General features: G+C 43.1%; 1 protein-coding gene across 1 annotated transcript in view; it reads left to right on the plus strand.

Moving 5' to 3' along the window:
* The window catches only part of LOC122789830 (putative bifunctional UDP-N-acetylglucosamine transferase and deubiquitinase ALG13), a 2,262,889-nt gene that overhangs the window by 525,658 nt on the left and 1,711,694 nt on the right, over positions 1-25,537 (plus strand). The window contains exon 5 of the mRNA XM_044057268.1: positions 12,363-12,476. Within this exon, the coding sequence (XP_043913203.1) occupies positions 12,363-12,476 (114 nt within the window). The remainder of the gene's footprint in view (positions 1-12,362; positions 12,477-25,537) is intronic.

Genomic DNA, 25,537 nt, shown 5'->3' on the forward strand with positions numbered 1-25,537 from the left:
TATATATATATATATATATGTGTGTGTGTGTGTGTGTATAGATATATATATATATATATATATGAATATATGTGTGTGTGTGTATATATATATATATATATATATATATGTGTGTGTATATATATATATATATATATATGTGTGTGTGTGTGTATATATATATATATATATATATGTATATATATATATATATATATGTATATATATGTGTATATATATATATATATGTATATATATATGTGTGTGTGTGTGTATATGTGTGTATATATATATATATATATATATATATATGTGTGTGTGTGTGTGTATATACATGTGTATCTGTATGTATATATGCATATATATGTATGTGTGTGTATATACATATATATGCATTTGTGTATACCTATATATGTATGTGTCTATACATGTGCATGTGTATATACATATGTGTATGTATACATATGTATGCTTGTGTGTGTGTGTGTGTGTATATATATATATATATATATATATGTATGTATATGTGTGTGTGTGTGTGTGTGTGTGTATATATATATATATATATATATATATATATATATATATATATGTATGTGTATATATAATATGATTTGATTACCCTCATCAAGGCACGCAAATCTGAATTTTCATTGGTTGCCATGAGCTCAAGTTTTTTCAGGCAGTACCACAGTCATGTGATGCTTTATTAAGCAAAGGGGAAACTAGGCTGTACCCCTCTGCTGACTAGCCTTGTTAGTTTGGATTTATATCTTCACAGCAGAATTTCACTCTGTACACATCTTTCGTTTTATGGCAGACTAGCTGAGCAGGATCAGGGTAGACTCTCACAAATGGAAATGTGATTGGGGGTCTTGCAAGATTTCATTAAACTTTACGAACTTCCCCAGGTAGACCTCTTTGTCCCTTTTGAACAATCAGGTGTCAAGATTCTCCTCCGGGGCTCAGTACAGGAAGGTCTCTAAGGCAGTTGCCTTTTGTAAGCAGGAATGTTTCTGTATGATTTTCCACCCTTTCCAGTAATACCCGTGGTATTTCTGAATATTCAGGATAAATTCCCCATGACTACTGTGATTATTCCAATCTGGCCCAGGCTACCATGTTTGTCTCACTATGTCAGGGATACATGTGACATATGGCGCATACAAGATCATAGTGCTTTGGTATACTGGCCAAATGGGCTATCCTTGGTGAGGGGATCCCTTTATTAAAGAATACTGCAACAGTGAAAAGGACATCTACTGATTTGATGGTATTTTCCTTCGTTCCTCAATGAATGTGTATGCATCAGATCCTTTGATCCAACTCAGCCACTTTTGCTTGAGCTCCTCTTTTACCCATAATGTCCTCCTTACCACTACAATATCTCGCGTCAAGTTTTCTGCTACTATATGCATTATAATCAAAAAATACAATAACAGTGCTATGACAGTGAAGTGATAGATGAAAGATCAGGATCTCAAATAGTAACTACGGTCCCTTTAACATCCTCTTCCATTAGGTCTTCCGTAGTCTGTCCAAGTTGGAGATGAAAAGGATGATGAGGAAATTGCTCAGAACACACATTTAGTTGGGCGGTCTGGCCATCTCCTTCTCGACTGCCACCCTCATTTCCCACGTGTACTTGCCCCTTCTCTAATCTGACTAGCCATTTCAGAGTTCTTTGATCCCGAGTGCCTTTAGAGATGAATAGTCTGATCCGAAGGCGAGTTAATCATTGAGACTGATGACTTCTCTCACCCGATCAGCTCTGACTCTGTTGGAGCATGTCAACTCGGAGCTGAAGTATCTGCTTCGGATCCAAGGGGTTGACTTCAACTCCAAAGTTTTTGCTATGTGTTCCTCTCAGAGCTTTGGCGCTGAATACCTCAACTCCAACTCCTCCTGCAGAGCGTGGGGTTGGAGAGGCTCTCGGAATTGTCTGTTCCAGGAGCTTCAGCTCCTGTGGGATTGTTCTCTGCCTCTCCAGGTCCCTCTGCGTTTAAGGTCGTGATAGAATTCTCTCAACGCAGAGTAGTTTCTAGTCTCCCCTCTTCAGTTCCAGTCCCTCTTCTCTCTTTGGATCCCTGTTGTCTGCGTCCTTGCATCCTACACCTCCGGCCATCCATCCCAAATGAGCTTCCAAGCAATTTCCACTGGTATAAGTTTCCCTGAGGATGTCCCTCAGAAGCCAGTGTGCAAGAGGAGGCGCTTCGATTTCCCACAGGAATCCCTAACCGAAGGCACAGATTTTGATGAAGGGGAATGGTCCCCAAGATCTCCACCTGAAGATGTTTCACTTGGAGACTAGAGATCCTTCACCAAAAAGTTGGTTAGTCTTCCCAGAACCCTTCCCTGGAGGATTCTGTCTTTTTGGAATCCTTCAGATCTGTCTTAAATGCCCCCCCCCCCCAAGGGGATGGGTGATGAACTTCTAGACCTTGTGTCCTGCAGGGCATGGAAGGAGCTGGACTTCAAATGCCCCAATAAAACATTTAAGTGCCCCTGCTGATGGACAGTACTGAACTAAAGAGATTCTCTTAGATGGCATCATGGTTGTGGCACACACAAAAAAAGGAGCTTGCTGAACAGTGCTACACTGTCCATCCCTCTAACAGAGTCTATGGCTTTGAACAAGTTTGGGAAGTGAGAGTATGCATTGGTGACATTTTCCCTCTAGTCTTTGAAGTATCTGGCACATTTCATCAGATTACAGATAGACTTGGTAAAGGATCCCTAATTCTGCCCTGGGTCCATGTCTGCAGGGGAACAGTTCTGGTCTTTTTCCTCATGAGTGGCCACCCTACAGTTGATTGCAAATGTGTCCAAGAGGTTAATCTCTCATGCCATGGAAGGTACCTCGAGTGCAACCCGTTCAGGCATAGCCAATAAGGAGAGATTCCTGTGTGCTATTGTGCAATTTTGAAGAATCTTTCAAGGTGTCATTCATCAGTGCTTTCTTTTAGGGATCATCCTTGTTTGAGCCAAAAGTAAGTGATACTCCCCCAATGAACAGGACAGAAATACCTTGTCTGCCTTTGGAATATGCTTTTCTACCCCACAGACACTTTTCTCTGGTCATCAGTGCAGTGGTAAGAAACTTTGGTTCTGAAAATTTGAAGGTTCTTTCCAGGAATTGTGCGGTTCTTACCCTCGGAGGCAGAGGGGCCAATAACTACAGCAATAGCCATCTCCCATATGGCATAGGGGCTCCACAGAACCAAGTATTTTGAGATTCTTTCTTGGACAGATCCTTCCACAATTCCTGAAATGTTACCAGACCCTTCCTCTCTAGAGGCAGTCAGGGGTGTGGGGTGCATATCCTTGCAATAAAAAGCCTGAGTAGCCTTCACAAATGACTGTTGGGTGCAGAGGATCATATCCCAGAGGATATTTCATTCCCTTTTTACAAATTCCTGTAAAAACAATTTACTCTCCCCATTGTTCCACCCAGTCAGTGAGAGCTAGCAGCTCAAGAGATCAGTAAGTTGCTGGACAAGAGAGTCATCCATATCTTCCCTGCAGAGCAAATAAGATCCAGATAATACTCGGTTATTTTTAGTGACAAAAAAGACAGGGGACTTGAGACATATCTTGGATTTCAGTTATCTGAACCAGTTTGTAAAGAATGCCAAACTGTGGATTGCCAAATTTCAGTCCTTTCTGCTTGTCCTTCGTAAGCACGACCTGATGTGGTCAGTTGATCTTCAAGAGGCGTACTCATATCAAAATGAACAGGTGCTCTTGAAGGCATCTACGCTTCCAGCTGGGAGCCTGCCCTCATCAGTTCAGAGCCCTGCTCTTTGGTTTCACCACAGCCCCAGGGTGTTCACCAAATGTGTAGCAGTTGTAGCAGCTCACCTGAGACTGCTTCGGATTCAGTATGTTTCCCTATTTAGACTGGCTCATTACTGAACTGATCAGGCATTTACTGGTAAAGGCCAGGGACTATTTACTTCAGCTGTTACTGTCACTGGGAATCAACATCAGTGTGCATGAATCACAACTTCAGTCATTTCAAGTCTTGGAATTTATAAGGACCCGCTTGGATACAGTCAGCTCTCTAGCTGTAATGCCTTAAAACAGTTTTTATTTGGAAGACACACACCAAACAAATTCTTTCTCTTTATTCTGTCCCAGCAAAACTGGTCCTCAATGGTCTAGGGTTGATGGCTGTACCAATAACTTTAATCCCCACTGCTCATCTCCACGTGAGATTTCTTCAGTGGACCCTAGCAGTGCAGTGGTCTCTTGATAATCATACATTAAAATGTCCAGTAAAATTGTCTCAGGCTTGCAGAAAGTCTCTTCTTTGGTGGATTTACTCTGAAGAGATCATCAAGGTTGTCGATTTATCCTTCCTCTTCCCAGCACCATGTTGTCTACAGAGGCCTCCCAGGTGGCGGTGTGTGGGGGGGCATTACTTAGTCCGGACTGTTCAAGGCACATGGTCCCCACAAAAGACAAATTTTCATATCAGTCTCCTAGAGAGGACACCAGTGCTTCTAGCATTGCAGGCCTTTCACAGCTTTCTCCCTCCATGGACTATTTGCAATACAAACTGACATGTCAGTGTAGTACATTAGAAAACTGGGTGGGTACCGAATCCTGTGCCCTTTAGTACTTTCTCCTTTTGAACCATCAGCTAAAGAAAATCTCAAATTTCTTAGAAAACTGCCTTTCTGGTGGCTGTAACATCTGCAAGATGAGTATCTGAACTCCAAGAACTGTCTTCCAAACCACTGTATTTGATATTTCATAAAGACAGGGTTACTTTATGCATAAATCTTTCCTTGCCAAAAGTTGCCTCTGTGAACAATATCAGTCAAGGCCAATGCCAGTGTTCTTCCCCAAATTTGAAAACAAAGGAGCGTACACCCTTAATCATCGTGATGTACATAGGCAACTTTGTTTTTACCTTCACATGACCAAGGAATTTAGAAAAACTGAAATTATTTGTCTACTATACTGGTAAAATAATTGTGAAGACCATTTTCAAAAACTACACTGGCTAACATGTACTTCAGCTGATTTTTTGGGCTAGAACTTCTGTTGATGATGTTTGTGCAGGTGCCACTTAGTCTAATACCCATACCTTTATTGTGCATTACAAACTGACATTATTTCCAGAAATAGAGCTCCCTTTGGTTCCACGATTCTCCAGAACATCCTTCCATGAGAGTCATCCAAGGCCGTCGTAGCTGAGGACTCTCTTCCATTTAAGTAATGAATGAAAATGACATTAGATAAAGAAGGTATGTACTCCCCTTAGCTTTCCATCTGTGTTGTCCATTTTCATTCTTCCTCAGCTCCCCCTCCTCCTTCCTCCATCCATGATTTTGGGAGAGACCTAACAGAATTGTTATAGAAACCATAGCTCCTGTTTGAGCTCTTGTGCTTTCAGCTCTCACTTTTCTGCCCATAGTGTTTTGTATTTTATGATTATAATTCATATAATAGCAGCAAACTTGATCTGAGGTATTGTAGTGGTCAGGGGCATTATGGGTAAGGGAGGAGCTTGAGATTCAGATCCTCAAATATTTAAATAAAAAAAGTAGAATGGTCAAGGAGCAAATAAAAACTTTAAGTGCTAACACGCAAATAGACCATGAAAAGCACAGAATGGCTACCACATTAGTAGTTATTGAACTTTAATGCCACTTATAAAACAATAAAAACAAATAGGGCCCATATCGTTAGTAAATTTTAAATGGTTGTTTGCCTTTAAGACCTATAGTAAAAGGGAGGAAATAAAGATCTTGGGTGATAATGATATGCTTTGCTTGATTGGTCTGTATGTATTTAAATATTGAACTGATTTTATTTGGCATGGATCTGAAGAAGCATTTTGTAAACACGAAAGCGCTCATTCTCTTTTATTGTTGTATAAGCTGCATTAAAGTTTTATATCCACTGCTGTGGTAGCCATTCTGGGCTTTTTATTGTCTATCCTAGAATCTATCCTAGAAAGTGGCCAGGATGGATCATAGGATAGGATCCAAACCCATTTGTTGAGGAAGAATGAAAATGGGCAACAGAGATGGACCATTATGTTGAGTACATAACTTTTTATGTTAAAATTTTAAACAAATGTACTTTTTCCCTTCTTTTGGAAATGGTCATGTGCAATTACAAGCTGGATCTACTCGCACAAGATCAGGGGTGTTTGATAGACACAGACACTCATCAGCTTCAATAAAATGTCTGGATAATAGGATTTTAATTCCCTTTAGGCATTTGCTTACTTTGGACCTGCAGAAAGTACTAATGAAGGCAAGAAAGCCTGTTACTAGAAAGTCATATGTTAGCAAATGGAAAAGCTTTTTCTAGCTGATGCCAACAACATAACCAGCACCCTTTCAAGTCTAGTTATTATCTTGTTTTACAGTATTTATGTGAGTAACTATCCTGTCACCTTTCTTACTTCTGTATCAGGATTAATTTGTCATGTTATCATGTCTGCCCATGGGATCCCTTTCTTTTATTGCATTATTATTTCAAAATGGGTTTTTGCTTGAGGCCTCCCAAGAAAACTGACAGCCCATCCTTGGATCTTAATTTTATGTTAAAAGACGCTAACACATACTCCTTTGAAGCAGCTCTGACCTCTGGAAGAAAGATATGAGTTGCAAGCTCTTATGGTAAGTCAGCCCTGTCTCATTTTCCTTTGGGACAGGTTTCTTCGTACTAATCCTCCTTTTATGCATAAAGTGATATCCAAGTTTACTTTAAGACAAATTATCCATCTCCCCATTTTCTGTCCTTAACGCCAGAATGAGGGAGAGATGATATTTCCATATCTTGGATAGTCACAGACAACTCTGGTACTGTCTTGACAGAGTTAAGTCTTTCAGATCTTTGGGTCAGTTGTTCATTTCTTATGAACGTTGAAAGGAAGGGGGGCAACCCGTGTAAAACCAAACTATTCCTAAATGGTTGTCTAAGGCTGTTAACCTTTGTTATACTCATTACAGCAAAACCATTCCAGACCCACTCTGCCAAGGACTTGGGTTCGTCTTTTTTTTTTTTTTTTTTGGTGGGGGGTTAGATTCTGGAATATTCCAGAAGCTGCTACTTGATCCTGTGAACATACTTTCACAAATCACTATAAATTTAATTCCTTCTCTGGGTCTAGATCAGTCTTTGCAGGGACCAATCTCCGGGGGCTCCTGAACTCTTCCCCTTCCACCTCTCAAATGTAGTAAGCTAGGTATGTCCATATTGCCAAGGTTACAGCAGCAGTGATCAGCATGATGAACGCAGAGTTAAGTAAACTTCAAAGGGGATCCAGCATCTGTCAGCCTTGGGTGTTATTGTCGACAGACCTCAATGCTTTGTGAGAGGCACTCTTCGTCTGTCACTCCTGGGATTTCGGTTACTGGATAAGGCTCTTGTCATCCCCATAGTGCCTTTAGGCAAAGAACAAAATTCTCAACGTAAAAATACCCTCTAAAACCAACTTCAGGGTTATGCTGCTAAATGCTTGGAATGTAAACCAGAAACTGCACTCAGTTGAAGCAGTCCCTCACCCTGGAAGATGCTGACATTTGTGCAGTCACTGAGACCTGGTTGCGGAGAGCATTTCAGCTATACTAGGTTACATTTCCTCTCACATGTTCAGACCACAAACTGAAGGCATGAGATCTAATGGAAGTGGTGTATCAATATTCATTAAAGATAAATACACCATTAGATTGGTTAAACACAATTTCCTTGAATTACTTCAGGTGCATTTGACTGTAGTTAAAGACCCCTCTTTAGGTTATTGCAAGCTATAGCACCCCCCCTCCATGAATCAGGACATTCACTCAGCCTACTTGGATCTACTTGAGTCAATCAAGATACAACCAAACACCCTGGTTTTGGGTGATTTTAATTACCCATCCATAGACTTGGTAAGTTATTTCTATTCTAATTCACTTGCCCAAAGGTTTCTGTACTTTAACTCCAATGCCCTGGACCAGCTGGTTGACACACCCACAAGGGGCTTAAACATCCCGGACCTGGTGCTCACCAACATGGGAGACAGCTACACTACCCTCAGTGTGTGGCCATCCCTGGTGAGATCTGACCACAAATCAGTCTTTCTAGACTTGGCTATAACTCTAGACCCCCCCCACACACACACACACAAACTTAGCAACAACTAGACTAAGCAACTTCTCCAAGGCCAATTACAGCCTCTTACATGACAACATTAATAGCTTCATAGCCCTTCCCCCACTGATGAAACCGACACCTATGCTGAGTTGTACACCAGTGGCTTTATACAAGTGCTTGTACAATTGTATTGACTCTGCTGTACCTGATAGAATTAAAGCAAGATCTTCAAGGAAAAACAAACCTAGCTGGTGGATAACTGCCGTTAATAAGCTATACAGTAGGGGAAAAAAATTGCTGTTTAAGAAACAATTTCAAAACGGGAAACATTCCCTCCTCAACTTAAACAAGCAAACAAGACTCCTAGTGTAGTCCTTCAAAGCTAACTATGAATCCAAATTAGCTTCCCTAACTAATGATAACCACAAAGCATTCTTTAGTTACATCTGCAACATCAAAGGTAAGGCCCAGATTTGCACTGAACTTGTAGTTAATGGTGCTGCATATATAGAACTTGTGGCTATTGCAAACCGGCTGGCTGACAGGTTCAATGAAAACTTCACTTCCCTGTCCTTTCCACATGTACACCAAAGTGTCCCAAACACATGTACCCTGTCTAGTATCTCTGAGGAGCAGGTCTTAAATTTCCTCTTCAAGGCCAAAAACACAGCCTGTATGGGACCAGACAACAAATCGGGCTGTGTTCTACATGGATTAAAACAGGAATTATCACCACCATTGAGCACACTTTTCAGTCTCAGCCTGAGCTTCATCCCATTGGAATGAAAAAGACCTACCTTCATCTTTTTGCACTAAGGGGGTGCATCCATGCACCTTGGGAACTGCACACCCATTGGCCTGACCATCTTTATTTGCAAGAACATGGAACGAATCATCATGGACATTATTAGCCTTTAAAGATAAAGGAAATCTCCAAATGCTCAACCCCTCCCAGTTTGGCTTTGTCAAGGGGAGATCTTGTTTGTTAAACTTGGTGGACTTCTTCGAGACAGTCACCAAAGCCCTAGACAAGGGCATACAGCCTACCTATACCTTGCCAAGGCCTTTAATCCAATCCCCCACTCAGGCATCATTGATAAACTTACCCAGCTGGATGTCGACCCATATATTGTCTGGTGGGTTGCAAACTGGCTCACTGATAGAAGTCGTACAGTCAAAATAAGGGACTCCTCCTCCTCCAGCAGACCATTAACCAGTAATGTTCCACAGGGATTGGTTCTAGGACCCCTTTTGTTTGGATACTACTTCTCCAAAGTACAAGCTAAAAGTAACTGACTGTGGCTGACAAAGTTTGCTGATGACTGCAAATTGGGAGCGATAATTGAAACTCCTAGTGATGGCAACATCCTGCAAGAAGGTCTTATGCAGAGTAATGACTAGTGCCAAAGTCATGGCCTTAAACTTGATGCAAAAAAAATACATTCTCATCCCCTTCAGCAAGGGTGATGTTTCTGCAAACTATCATGCCAATAGCAATACCTAAGCACACAGTCATTGGTGAGAGATCTGGGCACACAGGTTGACAGCAACCTTAACTTTGATCATCACGTCTCCACAGTGGTAAGAAGGGAGTTTTATATTGCTCATCTCGTAAGTAAGGGCATTGCTTCCAGAAAGAGTTTATAAACCCCCTTGTATCTTCCCTCATCAGGCCAGTAGCGTAGAGTACAATGTCCCCTTTGGTATGTTCCTTTCCAAACACCTAAAGAAATTGGCTGATGACAAAGGTTCCTTATGAAGAAATTTCAGGGTCTTCAAGGTCTGTCTTACGCAGACAGACTGAAGTCATGTTACTTTACTCTGGGTCATACAGACTACTTTGAGGCGATCTGTGTCTTGCATATAGAACAATCTGTGACTGAGCTTTGATGGAAATGTTGCGCATTTGCAAGTCAAATGGCACACTGGTCACTCACTCAAAGGACCTTAACCTGGTATGCAACATCAAAAGAACTTGCTGGAGAGAGAGATTTGACTAAGAGGTTCCCCCACCTTTGGAACAAGCTTCCTGTTAATGTTGAACAAAGCCCTTCGGCCGTTTTTAAGCGCAGTTTGAATGACTGGATGGGTAACCGGAAATTCACTGCAGGAGTTCCATCATTCTGTCTTGGACAGGGGCAATAGGTGCTGATTTTAGTGTTTGCTTAAACCAGACACCCTTGGGAACATGGGTTGAACTTGGCTAGACTTGTAAGGACCCTGGGGCCCGTTAACCTAGCAATCTCCTATCTTAACAGCAGATGTTAAAGTGATCACTGCTGCAGTGGCTGCTCCCTCCCATCTGTCCCTCATGTTTTTGATGTTTATGCTATCATGTGGTTATTTATTTTTTCTTGTGTCTAGTATTGTCCTTTGATGCTCAGCTTCCCCCTCTCTGTTGGCAAGAATGCTCACAAGCGCTTGTATCCCAAACTTGTTTTTTTGGTAGCTCAGCTTGAGCTTCCGGACAGATAAGGCACATGGACATTGCCTTGAAGCTTTGTAAGCTGGTTGCTGCTGTATCCTTGGCAAGATGTAATCCATATAGCTGAGGCTACTGCAACAGTGATCATTTAAACATTTACTGTTAAGCTGTTTTATTTCCACAGCTATACTTTGGGGCATATGTAAAAAAATAAATAAATAAAAAACTAAAATCCTTCAGGACTCTGTAGGTATTTTCACTGAAGTCTTCAGGAACTGGACTTTAGTGTTACTTGGGGCACGACAATATATGGGTGTTCTACATGTCTGTCATCCCCTTGAACCTTTTTTCTCCTTGGGTCTTGAATTTCATTAAAGTCAACTTACCCACTCCTCTGGTCAGGACTGCAGTTTTGGCACCTTTGAAGTTGGTCTCCTGCAAAGCAGTGCTCTTAGCAGCCTTCAGCTCTGCTCACAGATCTTAGAGCTTCAGGTCTTCATATGTAAGAAAGTCCATGAGATTTTACACAGTGCTTGCTCATACTTCCCTTATGACTAACCCATGCTTCCTGTTAAAAGTATTTTCAGTGTTGTCCTTTGGTCATCCCATTGATCTTGCACTCTTCTTTCAGAAGGTAGACCAGAAAAACAGTAGTACCCTTTACATTGTCAAAGATGCATCAGTAGATGTAGTTTTATCTGAAGCTTGTTATTGACATAAAAAACAGGACAGTTGTTAATCATCATTGTTTCAGTGTTGGGAGGAGCTTGCATTTAAACAGATTATTTTAATTGATTGTCCATTGCTTGGACTTTACTACGAGGCTGCCTTCCACCTGCAGAAAAATGCTGTTGTTAAAGTTCACTTCACTTAATTTGTGGGTATTGATGTTGAAACAGTTTGGTTGTCTGATCATACCTTAACCTGTGATATTGCTTGGACCATGACTCTGTTCTTTAGGTTGAGTATTGGCATAATGTTTAAGGTGTTTAGGTTTGATTCTCAAATGGGATAATTGGCTAGGCTTAAAATGGTCCATAAGACAAGCTAGCCTAGTACTGAGCTATGAACCTGTGAGCTCTTTTGTTTTGATAATTTACCCATAAAAGCTTGTCTTTTGGCCGTTTCCATGTCCTAGGCAGTTTTGGAGTCTTGAAATTCTTCTCCAGTTGTATAATTATTGAAAAACTTGTGATATTATCAATAACTGTCATATAGAGGTAGTGTCAGTTGGTCTGTGAAGGAGTTATCACTGAGTGCTGACTATTCTGCTTTCCCTACAGGTTTATATATCCAGTCTACCCAATGTGTACTGTTTAAATTACATTTATGTTGGACAGGTATTTATTGATGTATCTTAGTCCCCTGTGTTTTTTCTTTGATTCCCTTTCCTTACAGATTGAGTACTTTGTGGATATGGTAGAATTTGATGAGCATGTGGTCTAGGTACAATTTTCATCCGGTGTCACATCATGGTTATATACCAGCAGGAGATGTCTGATGAAAAGCAGTCAAGCTAAAGATAGGTGTGGGAACTTCTCAGACTTGGATACACTGAGCACAACTTTTTCGTGTCTTGAGATGGAGAGTACCTACCCAATTCACTTGGTACAAAATGATCCATGTTGCTTTAACATGTTTGTGTAAATTATGTTGAAAAAGATTTATAAAGTTATGAAATTTTCAAGCACAATCTGGATATATAACTTTCTAGAAATAGTTAAGCAGCGTTATTCTTTCAGCTGTAGTTAATATGTAATACCGCTTTAAGAACTGCATTTCAGAAAAATAATTTAATTGTAAGGTTTTATTTTTATAATGAATTATTGAAACTGATGACATACTCTTGTTTGTTTAGGAGCTGTGCTCGCTTTATCAACAGGCACAACTTAATTGGACCTGAAGTTGCTTACTACACAAACCCAGGAAAGAGATGTTACCAGAGTTATGACAACTTTTCATATAGGTCCCGGTATGTGAATCTTTTATTAGAATAAAAGTTTAATGTCTGTGGAATAGAAATGTAAAACTAAGCTTCAGGGGGAATAGCTGTACACCCATGCTTTTGTCTGGTTGTGCAGAATTGTTTGTATGTTTCAGGTGACTTAAGCAAGTTGTCATAATTAGAGTTAATTGTGATGCAGTTTTTCTTCTTTGGAAATGGCTGATCTGTTGGTTTAGAGTGCTTACTTGGTTATCAGATGGAAAAAGTATACTTTTAACTGGTGAAAAAAATTATCTCTTGCAAGCATAATTTATTTTATATACTTTGTGGTTGGAATTCCTAGAATGGGAATATAGGATTCTGGTGACTGTTAAAGCAAGAGAGACTCCTATTTGAATGTTTTTAAGCAGTATCCCATCTCTGCGCTACATAGAGCATTCATGAATTTCATAGTGAGATGTAGTGGTGGAAGGGTGCCTTCTCTTAAGAAGGTGCATCCTTAGTAATAAGAAGGACTGCATCTCATAATCATTAAAATTGGCTAATAAGACCTTTGCAGGCAGCTAGGGACTATAGCTCTCAACCTCTTAGAGCAAGAAATCTGGACAAAGCCATAAATAATGGGGGGGACAAAGGCCCAAAAATAGGGGCAATTTTTAAATATTGCTCTTAGAAGTTTAGAACATTTATAGAAAAACAGGTTTTGCATGAGCATGAATTTTCTGAAGGGTATGAAGTCTGAAACTCAGATGTCTGTCATTATTTTCATTATATTCCGACTTCAGTCCTCAAAGATTTGGCAATGATTTGCCCGAAAAACACAATTTTGAGCAACAGGCCAAAAATATGAGGCAAAAATTTGGAATTCTGCAAAATTCTGTACTGTTGAGAGGTATGCCAGGGACTGTTATCTTTCTCATTATACATCATATAACTTTCCAGGTTTTATTACCTTGCTTAGTCAGCAAAATTGTATTGGTAACATTTTTTTTACAAGAGTTTGAGAGTGACAAGCATATGTTTATATATCACTGTTACAGTAACCTAAGCTGTACTGGTCCTACTACGTCTACAAACAGGCCAGCTTCAAAAAGGTAAGGGTGACTGCATGCTCTGTCCAGTGCTCATGCAGAGTTTCATAAAAGTACAGGTAGCGTGTGAAACATTTGAGGTTTATTGCCACTGATGAGAGTACTGCCTCTGTGGGTCATGTGAAACTCTAGGCCGGTTAGTTAGCTTCAGTAGCTGGACAGCTAAGTTCCTATTAGGGAAAGCCTTTCCTGTGAAAAATTATTCCTTTTTAGCTAGGAAAATTAATGTGCTTAGGCTGTCATTGCATTTCTTATGGAGTTAGTATAGGAATTAAGTAAATGCTTGGGTAAATTTTCTGAGGAAAAAATTTACTTTTGACTGAAATTTTACTTTGACTCGCTCTAGGGACCTAAAACTTGTCACCACAATAAACAGAGGACATGTTGGAGGGATAGATTCCTATCCCAGAGACTTCCCATACTCTGGAACAGGCTACCCATCTATGTCAAGCAAAGTTCTTCATTAGCACTCTTCAAGAAAAATCTTGATGAGTGAATGGGAAATAGGAAATACACCCCGGGGATCACTTCTGTGTCTCTGCTCGTCAGTGGCACAGGAAAATAACTTTCTTGGGTGGCGTAAGCCAGGGAACCTTGTTGGCTAGGCTTGCATAGGCCCTTGGGCCAATAGCCTAGTACCTACCTATGACTGTCCACTTGTGTGTTTGTGGCAGGATACTGTGCTCATGGTGGACTGTCAGTTTGTTTCCTAGTGCCACTTGTTCTCTGTCTTACACTTTACCAACTCATCTAGGCTCCATTCTGCATTTTCCATGTCTTTTCCGTGGCTTATCTATGGTGTGACCACCTGTCTGTGTAGTTTACTGTCCCATGCATGCAAAAAGAAGTAATACAGAAGTTATGTTGTCTGTCAGGCTAGCTTCTATTCTAGCTGGCATGTGTCTGCTGTGATTGCTTGTTGGCTTTCAAACAGCTCATCTTTTTCTTCCCATCGTCTTGTAGCTTCTTCAGCCACTGAAAGCTAAGGGATAGCCACATTCTCTGCAGCTGTATGCATCCCCTTGGCAGGTAAGGAAGAGACAGTGTGAGGGTAAGGGGCAGTTGAAGGGTCTTCACTTGGCTGGTAAGAGTAGATGGGAACCTGAGACCAATATGCCTAATATGTCTGTCTTTGTGTTTGCTTTATTGACAGGGCAATTTTTACTGATTTACCAGCGAACATGTTAATTTTACTTCACCTTCTAATTCTTCTGTCAAAAAAAGAACGTTCCTTTCTCTGTCAGAATTTTATTCAGAACAGACATTGAAGGAGAATGGTTATATTTCCCGATCTTCCCGTTTGAGCAGATTTCCCTGCTGAAGAGATTTTTCAGTAATATTTTAATATGAAAGAGGTTTTACATTGGGACCAGAAAAAAGTTCCCCGTGGCACAAAGTGTAATGATACTTTAGAAAATGTTTTTTTTTTTTTTTCCACTGCTTTCCCAGTGGTCAGCCTTGTGCTCCCAAGAGATCTGGCAAGTTAAAGAACAATATCACAAACACACAAGTACTTGTTTTCTACAGTTGTATCTGTATCTTAAGTTTGCTGCTGCTGAACAGGTTAGTCGCTAACTTTCTTCTCCCGGCAAGGGTTGGAAAAGCAATGGTTAAATTGGTAAAGAAAATGCTAGTACTTTTAACTTTCAAAATTTTAAACTGGCAAGCTTATATGTTAGTTTTTATGTTTTGAGAACATGCAGACATGGTAAGACTTGTCTCTCGAGGTAAATTTCTAAATGCTTCTGTGATAGCTATTTCTCCTGTGACTAAGCATGTTTTGAAACTTGTTTGATGCTACTGATTTACTTGTTTTTATTTTACAGTTTGGTAACTGAGTAGGTGGGCTGGTCAGCTGAGCTTTTTCAGCCGCAACCAGGGTCAAGAGTAATTTATTTAGTGTTAGTATGAAAAAGGAAAGGCAAGCAATAAAAGAATTCTAAGCTTACTACAGAATATATTCAAAACATATACTACATATGTACAAAATATACATTTAAAGTTTTAACAGCAATGAGTACAAAGCAAGTATGTATGTACAGAATATACAGATGAAGCGTTCTAGCAACAGTTGATTCTTTTTCCAGAGCTGCTGCTGCTTGGTCAGTTTTCAGGTGACTTGCTTTGCTTCATTATCAAAATCTTCCGAATGATAAATCTGAAATTTAAATTCTCCCTTAGGTCGAGACCATGTTGAAAGATAAAATAGTGATTCAAGGAGTGACTCAGATTTTTAGCAGTCATTTTAATGAACAAATAGTAATTTTCCCTCCTCCTCAGCTCCCTTTTCCAACAAAGAATACAATGGAATGGAGGCTCATAAAAGAAAGGAAACATTCCTAAAAGTCAAGGAGGGTCCTCCTAGTCTGCATGACTTTTGGCTTATTCAGGTGACCCCCCCCCACACACACACACACATACATGCATGCACACACACTTACTCTTGGCAACCTTTCCATGGTCTGAGACTTCATTTCACCTTGTGGCATCAGATTACTTCAGACAGCTGGGCTCTGAATATAATCCAGTGGGCAGTAACCTATGCTCGGGGAATCCCTTTCTTCCTCCCTCCTTGCTAAGAAATTATTTATTTATTTATTTGTTTGTTTATTTAAATTTGTTGACCAGGAGTGTTCGACTGGACGTAGGTCCATTTTCAGCAGTGGCCCGGGGAGAAAAACTCCACAGTAAAATAAACAGACAGTTACATTGGACTACATAGCGATTAATTTAACATAACAATTACTTACAACATATTTACAGATGAAGAACATAGTACATCAGTAGACAACTAGAATCTTTATCTGTGAAGTACATAACAGACATCAACAAATGTTACAATGAGAAGTTCCTGCTGTATAATAAGTACTAGGCTTATGAGCATCTGAGCTTGCTATAATCAAGATAGTTAGTGGAGTGGAAAGAAAGGTAGAGGTTGGATGGGGGTGGATGATGATAGAGTGGGAGTTGCAAGGGCATAGCCAGCATGTTTTTAGGTGCGCTTTTAGTAAAGTTTTGAAGTGGGTGCATGATGGTATGGAGGTAATTGTGGGTGGGAGTGAGTTCCATAATTTGGCTATGGCGCAAGAGAATAGTGCTTCACCAGCAGAGTTATTGACTTTAGTGATCTGCAAGTGATTTTTGTTGCTGGATCTTAGTGGTCTGGTGGTGCGATAGGGTTGGAGTAGATTCTGGAGGGATGGGACATTTAGTGGATGGTTTACTAGTTTGTGGGTGAGTGAGAGTTGATACCACTGAAGGAGGTGAGGGAGTTCAAGCCAGCCCAGTTCAGCAAGTGAGAGACAGTGGTGACTATGGTAGGATGCCCCTGTGGCGAATTTGGCGATTTTGTAGTAGCAGGTCTCTAGCTTGTTTAGATCACATTGCCTTAGGGTTGAATTAATGGAATTGATTGCTCGAAAGGCATGGGAGACACCGGACACAGTGGAACCAGTCCCTCGAAAACCAAACAAATTTATCACCGCCCCCCAGGACAAGACTTGTCTCACCAAGGGAGTTCCGGTCGACGCTATGGTGGCGGCAGCCACGAAAAAGGAGATGTCTGAGTCTTCCTCATCTGTTCATCCTCCTAATAAGGATTCTAGGACTATGGACGGATACAGGAAGCACATTTTTAGTTCAGCGACTTTTTCCATGCGTTCGCTGAACTATTTGACTCATTTCACACGTCTGCAGAGGGATCTCATCAAGGAGCTGAGAGATACCCTCCAGGGTAACGCAGATGCTGCTGTTTCAGATAAGGTAACAGCACAACTTAACACCCTTACCTCCATAGTAAACTCATCCATGAAGCTCATCTCGTATGCGGCCGAAGGATCGAGTAGAACTGCAGCTTCAGCGATTGCTCTATGAAAACAATCCTGGATGTGGCTGTGCTCCTTTGCGGAAGCCTTCAAGTCTTCCTTTGCCAATGCCCCCTTTGATGGTGCCACAATCTTCAGGCCCAAGGTGAAGGAGACTCTGACTCGGTGTGAGCAAGAGGGAAAGACCCTGTCTGCTGTCGGGGTCTGTTTTTCCGCTCCAACTAGACCATACCCCAAAGGGCAATGAGGCGGAAAAATGTGGTTCCGTAAGACTCCGGGATCTTTCCAAGCCACAGAGTGATGCCCCCTCCAGAGGCAGAGGGGGGGTAGAAATGGAAGATGCCGCCCCGGCGGCAGAGGGGGGTCTGCAAAACCAAGGCGACAGGGATACCGTCCTTGGGAAGCCTTTCCAGCACTCCTGAACGGAGGCCCAGCTGTCCTGCTCTGGAGGCAGTCGGGGGTCGCTTGGCTTTATACCCACAGGCCTGACTAAATATTACCTCTGATTCCTGGGTAAAAAGCATTGTAACCAGAGGATACAAAATTCCCTTCATATCAACTCCACCCCAACAAAGAAGGTTTCCAGATGTGCCACCCCATCTGCGAAGCCCAGCAGCAATAGAAATTTCAAAGCTGCTCAAAAAGAGTCATCCAACCAGTCCCGGCGGACCAAAGAGGATCCAGAACTTACTCAAGGTTCTTTCTAGTTCCAAAAAAGACAGGGGACTGGAGACTGATTTTAGATCTCAGCAAACTCAACACCTTCGTGAAAAAGGAAAAGTTCTGGATGGTCACGCTTCAATCGATCCTTCCATTTTTACAGAAGGACGATTGGATGTGCTCGATAGATCTCAGACGCGTACTACCACATCAAAATGGCCAGACCGTCCAGGGATCACCTGCGCTTCTGGCTGGGAGCCAGTCACTTTCAGTTTCGAGCGCTGCCCTTTGGACTCACCTCAGCCCCCAGGGTATTCACCAAATGCATGGCAGTGGTTGCGTCTCACTTGAGACGACAAGGATTCCAGGTGTTTCCCTATCTGGACGACTGGCTCCTCACCGCCACCACCGAGCGTCGCCTCATACAAGCCAGAGACTACACAGTCAACCTTTGTTCCCACATAGGGATTTCGATAAACTTCGAAAATTCTGCCTCATCACCCTCACAGCATATTTCATTCATCGGAGCAGACCTAGATACACGTTTAACACTGGTAAAGCTCTCTCCAATAAGGGCGTCATCCCTCAAACAACAGGTTCTTCTACTACAGAGCAGGAAAGCCCCAGCCAAACTGGTGTTGAAGGTTTTGAGACTAATGGCAGCGTCCCTGATCGCAGTTCCTATGGGAAGATTGCACATGAGGCTCCTCCAATGGCTGCTTTTCGTGCAGTGGTCGTTCCAGCAGTTACCCCTAGCGCACGAGATTCTGTTAACAGACTCTTGCAAACGAGACCACTCATGGTGGGTGCACAGTCAGGATCTCACTATGGGTCGTCCGTTTGTTCTACCCAATCCGACGGCCACAATAACCACGGACGCTTCTCTGATAGGGTGGGGGGGGTCTATTTCAGGGAAGAACAGTGCAAGTGGAATGGACCAACATGGAGTACAGCCTGCACATAAATGTTCTGGAGCTGAGGGTGGTGTTCCTGACGTTGCAACACTTCCAAGCCCTCTTACCTCTAGGAACAGTGGCAGTTCAGACGGACAACGTCTGTGGTCTGGTACATAAACAAGCAAGGGGGAACCATGTCTTACCCGTTATGCAGAGAGGCCATGAGAATTTGGCAATGGGCAGAGTCCACGGGTCGCTTTCTGATAGCAACGCACATCCCAGGGTCATCCATCGTCATTGCGGACAGGTTGAGCAGAGCCATTCTGTTACCTCACGAGTGGTCCCTCAATCCACAGGTGGCGGAAAAGATCTTCCGCAGATGGGGCCAGCCTTGCTGCGATCTATTTGCCTCCCTGTTGAATGCAAAATGCAGAAGCTATTTTGCCCTTCTACCCCCTCCGGGGGATGTCCCCAGGGACGCACTGATACACGATTGGCCCCCGGGTCTCCTATATGCATTCCCACCTTACCCCCTTGATTCCCAGATTTCTACAGAAAGCCAGGAACCTGGAAAGGACAATAATACTCATAGCCCCATTCTTGGCCTCGGCAGATATGGTTCCCCTTTCTTCGAGCCCATCAAACAGAGGAACCGTGGATTCTGGACCCAGTACCAGATCTACTGTCCCATTCGTCGGGAGTTCCTCACCCGTCTCTTCAATCCCTCAAACTAGCAGCTTGGCTGCTCTGCTTCCCTGCCTAGCCAGGTCTGATCTACTTTCTCCGGCAGTTCAACACATTCTGGTTCTCTCATAAAGCTTCCACTACAAAACTCTACAGGGGTAAATGGAAATGCTTTGTATACTGGGCGCCTAGCCAACACTTGGACCCCCTGGTAGCTCCTTTACATAAAGTACTGGAATTTTTATCTATCCTCTTTCACGAAGGAGCCTCTACTTCCACACCAAGAGTACAATTGGCGGCCATATCGAACTTCCATATTGGTGAGGACGGTTCTCCCATTATGTCTCACAGACTTTAAGGCTTTTATGAAAGGAACCTTCCATCTTCGGCCGCCCGTCAGGAAGCCTTTCTTTCCATGGAGTTTAAATTTGTTATTGTTACAACTCATGTTGGCCACCCTTCGAACCTGCTTCCTCTTGCCTCCTAAAATTCTTATCATGGAAGACACTTTTTCTCGTAGCTGTTACTTCAGCTCGAAGAGTATCAGAGCCGCAAGCATTATCGGTCAGACCACCTTACTTGATTTTCCACCCAGATAGTCTCTCTGCGTACAAATCCATCTTTCCTTCCAAAGGTATGTTCCGTCATAAATATTAACCAATCCATAGAACTCCCTACCTTTTTCAAGAACCATACCAACAAGTTGGAGTATATGCTGCACAAGTTGGATGTTCACAGGCAGTTAAGATTTTATTTGGATAGGACTAAAAGTTACAGGAAGACAGATCAGCTCTTTGTCGCGTTTGCAGACAATAAAAAGGGAATGGCAATTACAAAACATACATTATCTAAATGGCTTGCTGATTGTAAGCCGTTGTATACTCTAAGTCGAATCAGTCCTTGCCTACCAAACCTAAGGCCCATTCTACCAGATCCGTTTCCACTTCCTTGGCTCATGCAGCTCGTTTGCCTTTGGACACGATTTGTGCAGCAGCCACGTGGTCTAAGCCACATACTTTAATCACTCATTATAGAGTTGACAAGGCCTCCAAAGACAGGACATCTTTTGGTTTCACTGTGCTTAGGAACGTTCTTCCATGAGTCAGTCGGGGTGACGGAGCTAGGGATGCTACCCGTGTGTAAGAACAAACTGCGAGATTGAACACTCTCACATAAAGAAGTTATGTACTTACCATAACGTTCCATGTGGAGTGTTCATCTCGCCTTTGTTCTTACATTCCCTCCCTTCCCTCCCTCCCTCACGTGTTTTGGAAGAACGGGTAGGTCTAGACTCTGAAATGTCTTAACCTTTTCCGGGGTATATTGTTCTGTGTCTCATGGGGTATATGCTACTACCCTTAGCTATTTTGCTATGGTGAGAGAGTGTCTCTGGATGTCTGTGAGAGTGTGTAGTTCTTGCACCTGAGGTATTGGTTTATCGGCCTGGTTTGTTTGCAAACTAGATCTGAGTAATGGCAGGGAGGATTGTGGGATATAGTCTGGTCTCGAGCTTCTCTGAGATGCAGAGCTTTGCGATGCGGCCGACTCTGAGCAGAGGATCAGCTCCGAACCTGTGTGTAAGAACAAAGGCGAGATGAACACTCCACATGGAACGTTATGGTAAGGACTTAACTTCTTTTTTAGGTTGGTTAGGGCAGGGAGTGACTATAGTAATGTGGAGAGTAGCTGACTTCTAACTGTGATGACTTTGCTGTTAGTGATCAGGTAGTTTTTACATCAGTAAAGGCTGCCGAGTTTTGTGAACTTTAGACCTGATGTTAATCTTTGTTCATTCCTTACTGATGGGTCATCGGTTCCATCCTCGGAACCAACCAGCCTCATACCAAGCTCGCGTCAGCCAAAAACTCTCGAGGCAAGGTCCTACCCAGAATGCTCTGCTCCCTGTTACCTCAGATCTCATTTGCCGCATTGCTGTACAGCTGTGTCAAGCCACTCTCTCTCAGCTAAGTGAACAATTTTTTTTGAAAGTTTCTATATTTAGTGTTTAAAGTTTTCAATCGCTATCTCTAGACTCCTACCCTATCGTAACTTTAAGACTCTCTCCCTGTAGCTTTTCTTCCCTTTATTACCCTTTTCTTACCTTTGAGGTAATTCTTCATTACCATCGTTGGCAATCCTTCCTTCCTCTCTTCTTACCCTTCTGGGTAGCTTTCTTAACTCATTGGTACTGTCGTCGTTCTCCACATCATTGTCAGACAAGAAAAGTAGTGTTGGTTTCAAAAAGTGTACGTAATGCGGCTGTAAGTTACTGCTTTCTGATGGCCATTTGTGTCTATTGCTTGAATGTCTCCCACATTTCAGTGGATCCCCCGTGTGGGATTTGTAGAAATATTTCGACCAGGACTCTCAGTGAAAGAAAGAACAAGTTAATCCTGAAAGGACTCCTTAAAACTCCTTTCTGTGAGGCTATCTCTGGGTGGGAGGGCTCACCCCCTACTGCTAAACCCCAAAGAGGTGGTCTTTCTCCTCAGGGTTGCTCACTTCATCTCCCTCTGGAGATTACAAGGAGTTGACTCACAGTAAAGGTAAAAATTTCGAGCCTGGTGTTGCCACCTGTGGCCCTTTCAGCCCCAGTTGATTCTTGCTCCAGCTATGTCCTTTTTATCTCCACCGTCACCAGAATTCCCAGTGCAGACCCTTGTGGCTCCAACAGTTTCGTTGCAGCCTTTATTGGCACTGTTTCTGCAGGTACAGTCTCCTTCGGCACTGTTAGTACAAACTCCTTCAGCCCTGAGTTTGACTATACTGTCCTCTATGGTGCAGACACCTTCAGCACTGACATGCTCTTCAGTGCAGTCTTTTTCAGCACCTTCATTACTGGTGCAGACACCTTCCTCGACGGCACCATACTCATTGGTGCTGACATTTGCCACACCGCCCTTTACAAGTGCATATCCCTTCGACTTCTGTGGCGTTGCCTTTGTCGGCGCAAATAACTTCGACACCATTCTCCTTGGTGCAGAACACCCTCTGTTCCGGGCTCTGCACCACATGAACTAGCAAGGACTAAGTATTTTCCTTCCTTGGATCCATTTGTTGGAAGCCAATATAGCTTTTTTCTAGAAAGTCCAGAATCACGTTCAGGTTTCTCTATGAGGTCGACCAGGAGCCTCTCAGAACAAATGTGTTGCGTCTTGTCGACCAGTTGCTTGTGGCCAGGGGTCTCTCTCAACCATCTAAAGCTACATTCTCTCTTCCAGGTGACCGTATTTCTCCACAGACTCCAACGTACAGTTTTCCTTTGACTTCCATGGAAGCATTGAAGCCCCTCCTCCAACAGCAGCTACCCTTCCTCCGACCTCAGTAGTGGACCTCACTTTGGAGCCGGAGTCATCCTTGTGGCCCTTGGTGCACTGGGCATAGGGCTGTTCACAGGCTAGTGGCTGTGCCATGGAGGAAGGCTTTCTTGATTCCACGACGTTTATTTCTCTGGCACCCTTCAGGATTCCTCCTTCCCTCATGCTCCACAGCCCTCGTGAGACTCCTGTTCTGGGGGTCGGCTCGTCCAAGCGGGGTGTGACCCCAGTTCCGAGGTTGTCATGCTCTTGTTCCAGGCTTCTATCCCTCTTGGGACGGTCTGGCCTTCCAAGCCATGGAGAGGGTGCTTGCCTCCGATGGGAAACCCCCCATGTCGGAGTCCACCCCCCCCCTCTGTGCCACAACTGTCACAAGCCACAACCACCGGGCACAAGGGCCTCAGGTTTCTCCCCCTCAGGAGACCCCTCATTTGCAATCTTCCCCAGAGCTCCCCACTGAGGAAGTCCCTAGCAAGGTTTCGTGCAGGAAGCACATTGACTCCACTGGGGAGTCTTTGACTGAAAATACAGACTTTGATGACGGGAAGGGTCCCCACGGTCACCCTCTGATGAGGTGTCCTTTGGTGACATCCTAAGACAGAGGGGTGATGAAGTCATCCAACTCTTCTTAGAGGAATCCCTATTCCTGCAGGCCTTTCGTGCCTGGCCCCCTAACTCCTGAGTTACCCCACCAGCTGATGAGCTTGTCCAGCATGCATGGAAGGCTCTTGACACCCTGGAAGCTGTACTGCGGAGGTCTGACAAGATCTTATCTCCTCCAGCTGAGCATCCACATTGGTCAAAAGGTCTTCCAGTAGATGCCATGGTGGTGGTGGCTACAACCAAAAAAGACTTGGTGGAAGAGAGCCAGACTGTCCATCCACCCAACAAGGAGTCCCAGGCGATAGACAAACTTGGGAAGCATGTGTTTTTTTTCATCGACCTTCACCGTGAGGTCCATGAACTACTTGGCACACTTTACAAGGCTCCAGATGGACCTTATCAACCAACTCTCTGAAACCCTGGCAGGAGCTGTTACTGATGAGGTCTGTGACAATGTAGCTTCTCAGATACTGACCCTAGAATCCATATCCAATTCATCCATGTGCCTTTTTTCACATGCGACGGAAGGAGCGGCTTGAATGATAGGCGCAGGTATAGTCACGAGACGACATGCCTGGATACTCTTTTGTGACTTTGCGGACTCCTTTAAGGCTTCTTTTATGAATGCCCCCATCGAGGCCGCTTCATTGTTTGGCCCTAAGGTTAAAAATACACTGGCAAGGTGCAAACAAGATGACAAGACACTATCTCAATGATTCTACTCCAGAAATCAGAGGAGCAGGAAGATGTGGCACAGAAAATCACAGGGCTCTTTCCATGACGTACATGCCGAGTTCTCCCCTAGAGGGAGAGGGGGAAACTCCAATAGAAGAAGACCCTTTCTGGGCAGGGGAGGTCCGCAAAAGTGGGGTTCCAGAGATTTTCTCTGGGCAACCCTACCAGCGCCCCTGAAGTGTTGCCCAACAGCTCACCTCTGGAAGCAGTCAGGGGTCATTTTTCCTTGTACCCCCACTGCCTGGCAAAACATAACCACTGATGCTTGGGTACAATGGATAATAGCCAGAGGCTATCTCGTCCCCTTCCATCTCTGTCCCATCTCATCCAGGGACTTGGCCGACATCCCACCCAGTCAAAGGAAAGCAGCAGCACATGAAATCCGAAAGCTGCTACAAAAAGAGTAATCCAAATGGTCCCCCCAGACTAGATAGGATCTGGTTTTTACTCTAGGTTCTTTTTAGTGCCAAAAAAAGACGGGACTGGAGACTGATTCTGGATCTCAGCACACTGAACAATTTTATAAAAACAGAGAAATTCCGGATGGTCATGGTTCAGTCCGTCTTACCTTTTCTGAAAGAAAATGATTGGATATGCACTGTAGATCTTCAAGATGCATATTGCCATATAAAAATGGACAAGCGCTCAAGACGATACCTCTGCTTCCACATAGGAGCTAGTTACTATCAATTTCGAGAACTGCCTTTTGGTCTCTCTGCAGCCCCCAGTGTGTTAACCAAATGCATGGCAGTGGTCATCGCTTACCTGCGACTTCAAGGATTCGGGCATTTCCATACTTAAGCGACTGGCTCCTCACTGCCCCCACCAAGCGTCTACTGGAAGAAGCCCTAGACTACACTCTTCTCACAGCACAATGCCTGAGAATCACTATAAACTGGGAGAAGTCCAACATGACCCCAACACAATCTTTAGAATTCATTAGGGTTCTGTTGGACACAAGGAATTGCACAGCATCTCTTCCGGGTCACAGACTTCAGAGAATAAGACAATAGGTTCGGCCACTACTCGACCACAGATCATCTGCTCGGTCCATACTCCAACTCTTGGGGTCAATGGCAGCCTCGATTACCATTGTTCCTCTGGCCAGATTCCACATGAGATTTCTCCAGTGGTTATTTTTCACTCTGTGGTACCCTCTACAACATCCTTTGTCTTTTCAGATAAGTCTAACTCAGAGATGCAAGCAAGATTTGCTCTGGTGGATGTCTTCAAATCCCCAACAAAGGTCTCGCCCCTTTAGCCCCGATCATCCGAAAG

The sequence above is a fragment of the Protopterus annectens genome, chromosome 15.part0 (assembly GCF_019279795.1).
Source record: "Protopterus annectens isolate FY-2018-M chromosome 15.part0, PAN1.0, whole genome shotgun sequence".
NCBI classification, from domain to species: Eukaryota; Metazoa; Chordata; order Ceratodontiformes; family Protopteridae; genus Protopterus; species Protopterus annectens.